Raw genomic sequence first — 10375 nt, forward strand, 5'->3', positions numbered from 1 at the left:
ACAAGAGTAAATAAAACGAATGTCTCTACATCTTTAAAATAACATAAGATAAATTTCATGAATAAAAGGCAAGTTGATTACTGCAAAATAGTTATCATGCTTGTACAACATGAATATGGGTTTTGTGTGCATTTTATACATTGATATATTTGATGGCTAGCTTTCTGTTCATTATGCAGTGCGATTGTCTTTGTTTTCCTTTGTCATATGCTTCTGTGATTTTGGACTTGACCAATGTGCATCCTAATTCTCCTCTGGGCACAAATTGGTTTATTGGATATTTTATTCTATATCCCGCATACGATCTAATTAAAATTAGATTATTTGATCCACTCTCGTATACCACTGCAGAAGGTAAGGGATCTACTTTTAATTTGATTGATTCCGAATCTGTACATGTATGTTTAGCTCTACTCGCTCCATCGATCCGTATAACAATTACACGGCTGAGAAAATATCAGATTCAACTTTTTCCTTGTACAATTGTATACAAATGTCTAATGACCATTCATCTTCATTCGATTACATCACCCCTTTAAAAAGAAAATTCCAATTCTTTTTATGATAATTTAGATTTTGTTGGAATGAAGACTTATCTTGATCAGATAAACGAAGTAGTCGATGGTCAAGATCAGGGTGCAAAAATGTATGCGATGTCATCAACCTAAGTTAACCGCTTTAGTAGTCACGTGCCCGTGATACTAAATGAGAATAACACAATGTACGTGAATGTTTCATCCCAAGACGAAATTCCATTAAAAGTAGTCAACTCAAACGTGTTAGATTATACATGCGGAATGGCGTGCCTGTATTAGATCTATTGTTTTACATCCCGTTGAGAATGTATCAATCATACTGAGACGTTACCTTCTTGAGGTGAAGTACCAGTGTGGGTTCTCTAAACGTGCCAATGCCTGCCATAACACATCCGTTTCACGACCTTCTACCTACGAAATGAAAGCTATACTACTCATATACCACGACTGGCCACCTTTATTTGATATACTAGAAGTAAACAAACATCGTAAATAATGCGTCAGCATTAATAACGACCCATTTTTCATTATCGTTGTGTCTTATTTAAAATGAAACCGGTCGCGATTGCTCAGTGTTAGAGCGTGATCTAATGGTAGAGCGTTTGTCCCGCATGTGGAAGGTCGGAGTTCGAATCCCGGGGGTGACAAACCTAAGTCGTTATAACAGGTAAAATTGAAAGTTTCATCGTCAATGCTTTACATCAGGTGCAAATATCATAGTACCTCGACGATGACCCTTAAAACGGATGACCCGTGTCAACATAGATAAGACAAGCTGAAGAATCCTTACGGTTCAATTGCCGTATGCGACGAGCATAGGACAAAATGCGTAGCAATTGATGTGATCATGGCCCGAGCGGGGCTCGAACTCACGGCCTTCTAGTTACGAAGCAAATGCTCTACTATTGAGCTACCACGACTGCCCACTTTAATTGGATATATTATAAGTACAGATACGTTGTAAATAATACGTCAATGTTTATAACGCACCATCTTTTATAATCGTGGTATTTCCATTAGGATGGAACCAGTCGCGATAGCTCAGTGATAGAGCTTTCGTTTCGTAACTGGGGACCGCCACGAATGTCTAGAGGCTACGCGTTCGCCCAGCATGCGGAAGTTTGGGGTGGAAATCCGGGTGGGGAGAGACCCAAGTTATTTAAACAGATAAAAATAAAAGTGCCATCACCAAACGCTCTTCATCGGTATTGGTGATGTCATCACCTGAGTGAAACTTTTTCGAGAAGGACGTTTAAGAAAACCTCGAGAAGAACGTTAAACAATGAATCGTAACTAGGAGGTCGTGAGTTCCAACTCATGCCTTGGCAGCGTTAAACGTCAGTCGTTAACATTGGTAATGACTGCTCGTTTTTTAAACGCTCGACATTTAGAAGTGAGGATCACGAGTCTTTCGGATATGACCGTGAAAGCGGAAGTACCGTGTCGCTGTAGGCGAACGCGCGCAAAAGAACCCTCACTGCTACGGCCATGAATGCTAAGCATAACTCAATATCTTGTACTTCACCTGTAAATGGTGAGGTCTTAATATGAGTGAATATTTCTCAACGAGATCTAAAACAGTTGGTCAAGATGAACATATCTTCTTGATTAACCCTATTCCTACCGCACCGGTCAATATGACTGGTAGCGTTTCAAAACAAGAGTACATAAAACGAGAATATCTAAATTTGTCAAACCAGAAATATAAGATATATTCCGGATTCAATCTAATTAGAATTAAATCCTTTGATATGTACACTTATACAGCAACACACGGTCAAAGGATCTAGCTTTAATTAGATTGATTTCGAATCTGTACATGTATGTGTTGGTCAAACGATATAACCATTACGCGACTGAGAACATATCAGATTCAATTTTTTTTCGTGTACAATTTAATATAGATACATATGGAGTATTCTTCTTGATGGAATTATCCCCCTTAAATATCAAGCCTTTTTATGATAATTTAGATTTTTATTAGAATGAGGACTTTCAGATTGTATTGATAGGAATGTATTTCAACAAGTCAGTGTTCCTGAATTCAGATTTATCAAGATATCTTTATTCTTGTGATACTTGTCGAGTAATAAGATTACTTGGACTGTAAATATATCTAGATGACTCCTACACAGACTTTGGGATCTGAGTCTACATTTCAAATGCAATTGCGGGAAATATGTGATCAAGAACGTTTGAATGTGAAAACGTTATGTCAAGAATCATATCACAGTGTAAGGGACACACAATCCATATTAACCCCCTCTATATTTATCTCTCTCTCCATCTCTCAATCACAAAGTGTATGTTTACCATAAGGGACATGTGTCAATTTTCTGATGATATAATCATATTCTTATTCATTATTACGCCTCACATCATTGATATCATATTTGTTATCACAAACTGTTCATTCAGTTCGGATTCGTACAGATATTCATCGTTCAAACTCATATGATACATTGTGTACTACCACAATGTGGATCGACAGTCCTGTTAAAGTCTGCCTTAATTTGAGCATGAAAAATAGCATCTATACCACATACAATTGATATTGTATTTTTTTTTCCGCAAAATACGGTTCTTTTGAGATCTCTAATAAAGCAATTAATAATAATTCTTTTAGAAAATTACTAAGTATTTTTTCTTATCTTCTCTCACGAACAATAGACACTGAATGAATTTAATTGCTGTTATAAAATTTAGAAATTCATTTCAAAATTAAGGATTATCTACCTCACGTATACCTCTTATCCTTAGACGAATTTAACTCCACTTTTTTGGCACGCTGTTTTTGGCTATAATAGCTTTAAAACTTCGTTGTTATTTCGGATTTCAAACATTTCAGTTGAGTATCACTGAAGAGACATTATTTGTCGAAATACACATCTGGGGCATCAAAATTGGTACCGTATAAGTTTTACAGAATAAAGGAATATTATGGCATGCAATTAAACACTGATATTTCACCCTAAAATTCTGCTATATGTTTAAGAAAACTGATTCCAATCTATGTTTGCTAAATACTCTACTGTCCTTGTCTATTTTTCGTTTGTTACGTATTGGCTGAGTTCTTCAAAACAGGTCTACAATGCATATTGCATCTCCATCGCTTTTTATTATATTTTGATGAGACTGAAGAAGAATGGAGTTTATGTACATTTAATCATTGTTGATGGTTGATTGATTGACTCTTGTTTAACGTTGCTCTTTAGAATTTTTCACTCATATGAAGACGTCACAAAGTCCGGTGAAGGGCGTCAAATTTAGGCCTATGCTAGGTGCTTACAGACATTGAGCAGTGAGGGTTCTTCAGGTTGGAACAGCTACTGTGACATCCACTGTTTAGGTTATCTAAGAGGACGCATGATATTTACACCTGCAGTCGAAATGTATGACTAAATTCAATCAAATATCTAAATGCTGTAAATTGTGTAATGTAATATATTAATATTTCTGCTTTCGTAATCGGGATCGAGATGCCAAAATGAAGCCTACGATATGGTCGACATTTCCGATTTCGCTTATTTTGAACTTCGGTTATATTGAAAGAAAAAGTTTGGTCCCGTGAATTTCAATATATCCGGAGTAAGCTGTATATATTCTGGATGTAAAACTTATATGGTACCAATTTTGATGAACCGGATGCGCATTTCGACAAATAATGTCTCTTCAGTGATGCTCAACCGAAATGTTTGAAATCCGAAATCCAATCTAATTAAAATTAGACCCTTTGATCTGATCACGTATATTGCTACATAAGGTAAATGGATAAACTTTTAATTAGATTGATTCATAATCTTTACATATATTGGTTACTATTACAATAAAACTCGAATATAGCGAACATGGATATAGCGAAATTACGGCTATAGCGAAGTGAAATCGACTTCCCCGGCAAATTCTTTATATATTCTATAGAAAAATCTGCATCTAAAACGAACACGGATATAACGAATTTACGGATATAACAAAGTAAATATATATTCCCCTTCGATGAAAAATGAACGTAAAAATAACCTTTTGTAACGATTTTTTTTTTTCATTCAAACTTGTGATTTTTAACAATCGCTTTCTATGACCTTGAAAGATCCACACTTATTATGGAATTCCTGTTAGTATATTTTCAAAAGAGGTTGTTAATGCAAAATAATACTTACACATACATTTAGCAAATGTATCGTCGGTGTTTCCTATTCTCGTTAATTAAATTTGAAGCTTGGTTGCATTTAGTTTATCATATACCCCTTTCTATGTGTAAAACAACAAGTAAATTACAAATACGATCGACTTAAGAGTCCATCAAGAAAAATTATCATATATAAATCAGTGTGTATAATTCTTGTATAAAAATATGTCTTCTAGAAATTAGGCTTATTTCTCTTAGAGACAACAAAACGCAATTATATCAATTGCTGCTTTCTTATACAACTGATATACATGATACTGATACATGTATATATACTGATATACATGCAGAACAAATCAGTTTTATAACCAATGCGTTATATTTGAATTATGAATTCGCTATAAGAGTATAACAAATTATGCTTATAATGAAGTTTTAGAGAGTGTCCACAGAAATTCGCTATATCAAAGTTCTACGGTATAAAGTAAAACAATAATTAATAATTAATCATTTTAGAAAACACGACTTTATTTTCCTCATTTTCTCTCACGAACAATACACCGATCCACTGTCGCAACATATACCCCACCCACCATGATTACGTCATAGCAACAACGGAAACTCAAACAAAGAAAGTAAACAAGGGCGGCGACTGCAAACGCTTGCGAGTTAATCCCGGTTAAACTTTTGTTAGATTAACTTAAACGCGTTTTCATTTCATCCCGTGTGAAAGAGAAGGGTTGATTTTATTAATTCAGTTTGTTTGATATGCTATCAAATTAATTCATTTTACCCACAAAAGCGAAGACATCACATCGAAACGACAGGTCCGGTGTTAGGATGACGATCCTCACTTGGGTTTTGTAATGCTTAATTCTCATTGCTCTTGCCAAGCAGGCTGTTAAGATTTGTTTTTATACATTTATTCCATAATTTACATTCCTTTGTCAGTACCTTGATTGAAAGTTGTGAGCATGTCGTGATGATTACCGTTTCGGTAAATTCGATAAAGTGATGATCACCCACTTACAGACTGAAGGCCCGTTCAGATATGGATATCAAAATGAGCGCTCCCATATTCTTCTCTTTTTAATCATTCGATCTATATACATTTATACTAATATTGGCCTCATAATAGATTGCAGTTGTCTGCATTTAATTATTCTGTAAAATACAAATAGCAACAATTATACTACACTAGCCTACCCAATGGTACTATGAATAATTTTGTTCAATACAGTCTCTGGAACGTATCTCATATACATTGGTATAATTGTACAGCAATGTAAACAGGGGAATATTTAGATGGACCCCCTCTACTTGTGACAAAATAGAAGTAGTAGATGTGACATTATACTTACAGAAGAGTGCATAGAAAAAAAACAAATCAATTAGTTCTTGTTATTTATTATAATATGACCTAAGAAGTTTTTCAACCATGGTATTATTAAAGTCCAAACCAACCCCAAGGAAGAAGAAATTCGTTGATGCACGCAAATAAAATCAAATTGAATAAGAAATAAACAGCAATGGCTATCACTAGGAATTCCGTTTATTTTAATTAAATAAATGTGGCAATATAATGGTCACAATCATTAATGGTTTTGAACCTACGAGGTGAAAGGTGTTACGAAATTTTCCATTAATTCATATAAAAATCCTGATGCAAATCTTGATGATATTAAAATGCTTAAACTTGATCTACTACTTCGGCGAAAATAGATTTGTATAAGGATATGTAGCAATCTAATTAAAATCATATTCTAGGATACGCTAACAATCGCTATAATAGGATCTGACATAACCCCATAGGGGGTCATGTCTGCATGACCTTTCGCTTGGAATATTATGAGAATTATCAGTCAGATTGCGCCATACAGATAATGATGGCTATTTAGGCGGTCCCTGGCAATTCGTAAACAAATTGCTGTAATCTCTCTCCCACGAAGTTTATTCCACACTGTAAAATTGTATATTCACGCAAATTTTTTTTTAAACTTTCACGATAACGCCTAATCTATTCCCTTCATACAAAGAACAAAACGTACGATATGAAATACACCCAAATCGATTTATGTATAAATAGAGATGGGTACGATTTGAATACTTTTCAAGATGGTTTACTTAAATAACGCGAAGAATATAACGCCAGTCGACGTCAACGGTGCATTGTGACGTCGCATTTACCTGCGATGTTTTCTTTCAAACCAAACAATAGCAGCCACTTTCCTTGAATTGTGAACACCGACGATTTCAAAGCCGATACATTGATTGGCTGACGTAAAGTTCATCCCTAATCTGGTTATGTCAGATCTACTTACGCAGATTATACGGCGCGGATCTAAGAAGTCTGATTTTAATTAGATTGGGATGTGTAGCAAGGGTATTGTATTGACAACAATCTAGTCTGACTAAAGCCAGCCCCTACTAATTAAAATGTTGTACAACGATGTGAATTTGTATGGGAGGGCTTTAGTCAGACGAACACCAATCCATTGAAAGGATTTATTCTTCAAATATCATGTCCGTAATTAGTCTCTTTAGGGGTTTCAACAGTCTTGATTAAAGTCAGCATTTTTCAAATTCTATGATCGTTATAACGGTTTAGTTCGTCAATACAACCTTTCATTGGGTCAAATGCTGTCTGACGTGTTTCATACCGATTGTTGGGCCGTTCTTGGCGCACTGGTTTTAACTACGCATAACTCCGTTTACCTGATCAGGATATAGGGCTTACGGCGGGTGTGATCGGTCAACAGTGGATGCATACGCCACCTTGGCATCTGATCCCACCTTTGACATATTCAAGGGTCCGTGTTTGTCTAACTCTTTATTTGATATTCCTTATAGGAGTTACGAGATTGTTCACTGTTCGTTTTCTTCATTTTTTATAGATTTCTTTTTAGATATTTTGTTATTTTCTTACAAATATCGACGATGGGTTTGGTTCTCCCAAACCCTGTTTTCACCGTCGCGTACTTTAGCTGTCTTGCAGGATAATTTACTTCATTTTCTTCTTTGTCAAAATTAATTAATGTACCTTAAGTAAACAAGCACACTCTGTTTACCACTTATGAATATCAGAAATGTTCAGATAATGATTTTTTAAAGAAGTAAAAAAATTAATTACAAATGCTCTGTCCAATCTAATCTCAAGATGTAACAATCCAAACGCAATTATGTAGAGGGCATATATCGTGCTTATTACCACAATATGTACAGTCAATTTATACTAGGCTCCTGATAACACCTCTGGTATATCCAGGGATCCGTATTTGCCCTATGTTTTTGAATTACTTATAGGAATTATGGGATTGGTCATTGCTTGTTTTCTGGAGAATTCTCGTCTAGAACAGAGTTTTAAGATATATGAGAAAACCATGTAAACATATACAACTGAAGGAAATGGTGGTCATCAATATTACTTCTTATCATTTATATCATTTGAGTATATGGATGGAATAATTATAACTTGAGGTCAATTTATTGACACGTCGTTTATTTTTTTTATTAACAGTCCAATCTGTATTTACACATTGATTAGTCTTTCAACACAAGACAAATCCCTAAATATAAGGGATTTAGTTTTTCAAAAACGCAAATCAATTCTGAAGAATTATTAAAAGAATTGATTTTTTAAGAGATTTTCCTGTAATTTACATATGCAGAAATCATATTTGACATCATAAGTGTACATATAGAGATTACACTGAGCCCGTAATTTTGCATTTTGCATTGTGCTAAACTTTTTTCATATTGTGTTATATTGTCAATTTTGAAATCGGTGTTTCTGCAAAAGTAACGTTTAAGATCTTTAAAAGTGTATAATATTTAAATATCAAATTTTTGTCTGTAAAAAAAAAAAATGTATTTTGGACTTTTCGCCGTTCATTTGCAATTAAAATTCATAAACTGACAAAAACATTTCTAAGTATTTCAAATTATCTTTAGAATGATTAAAAGTTTGAAATTTGCTATATCAGACGCATAATTTGTATGGAAATTCAAATTTAAATTCAACGAGACGTAACAAAAACAATCAATCAATGAAGATGAACAACATATATTAATGATTAACCTTATCTCTACCACAGCGGTTAATTTGATGTAACGCTTAAAAACAAGAGTACATAAAACAAACGTCTATAAATCTTTGAAACTACAAACATAAGATATATTCCAGATCCAATATTATTAAAATTAGATCCTTTGGTCTGCTCACGTATATCGCTACACAAGGTCAAAGGATCTACTGTTAATCAAATGGTAATGTTAATTAGAATGGTTAGGTATCTGTACAGGTATTTGTAGCTCACCTCGATCTATCAAACCATAAAACATTACACGACTGAGAAAATATTACATTCAAAGTATTCCGTGCACAATTGTATCCAAATATTTAATGAGTATTCATCTTGATTGGATTAGCTCCCCTCCCCTCCCCCGAAATTCCAAGTCATTGTATCGGTAGTCAAAATCGGTGTGCAGAAACGTATGTAATGTCCTGAGCCTAAAGATATCGGCCCAATATGATTTAGTTTATACATTGACGTACATTTCTTTAAGAATAAATCCATGATAAACCACGGGCTTCAGGCATGGCATATGTATCCCACTGTCCCTCTTATTGTTTTCTGATCTGGAATCAACACACTCTATACTTATGTTTTGTAAATATACAATACAGATTATCGAAATCTCTGTTACGTATTAGTAAAAAATTCGTTATCAGTGATGATACTTCTTCTTACAATCACTGAATATGTGATTTAACACATTTTAGAGAATATCCAATGTATATCTACAATGTTCATTAATTCAGATTAATCAGCATGTGTTTATTATTCAGTTACTTGTACTCCAATCAAATAACCACGTTACCGAAAGATTAGATTGGTTAGGTATCTGTGCAGGTATTTGTAGCTCAACTCGATCTATCAAACCATAAAACATTACACGACTGAGAAAATATTACATTCAAAGTATTCCGTGCACAATTGTATCCAAATATTTAATGAGTATTCATCTTGATTGGATTACCCCCCCCCCCCCCTTGAAATTCCAAGTCATTTTTATCGGTAGTTAAAATCAGTGTGCAAAAACATATGTACTGTCCTGAGCTTAAAGATATCGGTCCAGTAGGATTTAATTTATACATTGACGTACAGTTCTTTACGAATAAATCCATGATAAACCACGGGCTTCAGGCATGGAATATGTACCCCACTGTCCCTCTTATTGTTTTCTGATCTGGAATCAACACATTTTATACTTATGTTTTGTAGAAATACAATACAGATTATCGAAATCTCTGTTACGTATTAGTAAAATATCGTTATCAGTGAAGCTATTTCTTCTTACAATCACTGAATATGTGATTCAAAACATTTAGAGAATATTCAATGTATATCAACAATGTTCATGAATTCAGATTAATCAACATGTCTTTATTATTCAGGACCTTGTACTCCAATCAAATAACCACGTTACCGAAAGGACTGTTTGATACACTGGTGAATTTAACGGATCTGTAAGTATCTCTATATGACTCGTATTTACTGTATGATAACTGAATATCTACATTTTAAGATAAATTTTAGGAATCGGGTGATGAAGAACGTTTCAATGTGAAAACCTCATCACATGTATCATATCACAGTGTAAGGGACATCTACACTATATTAATCCCTTCTATATTTATCTCTCTCTT

The 10375-nt window shown here is 34.2% G+C and overlaps 1 protein-coding gene across 28 annotated transcripts in view; it reads left to right on the forward strand.

Moving 5' to 3' along the window:
* The window catches only part of LOC125666552 (leucine-rich repeat-containing protein 15-like), a 412115-nt gene that overhangs the window by 241847 nt on the left and 159893 nt on the right, over positions 1-10375 (forward strand). For 23 of the 28 annotated variants that reach the window (XM_056151679.1, XM_056151700.1, XM_056151697.1 and 20 more), the window contains one exon: positions 10124-10195. The exons of the other annotated variants lie outside the window; for them this stretch is intronic. In XM_056151679.1, the coding sequence (XP_056007654.1) occupies positions 10124-10195 (72 nt within the window). The remainder of the gene's footprint in view (positions 1-10123; positions 10196-10375) is intronic. 28 annotated transcript variants of the gene reach the window in all.

Source organism: Ostrea edulis, chromosome 10 (genome assembly GCF_947568905.1).
Source record: "Ostrea edulis chromosome 10, xbOstEdul1.1, whole genome shotgun sequence".
Classification (NCBI taxonomy): Eukaryota; Metazoa; Mollusca; class Bivalvia; order Ostreida; family Ostreidae; genus Ostrea; species Ostrea edulis.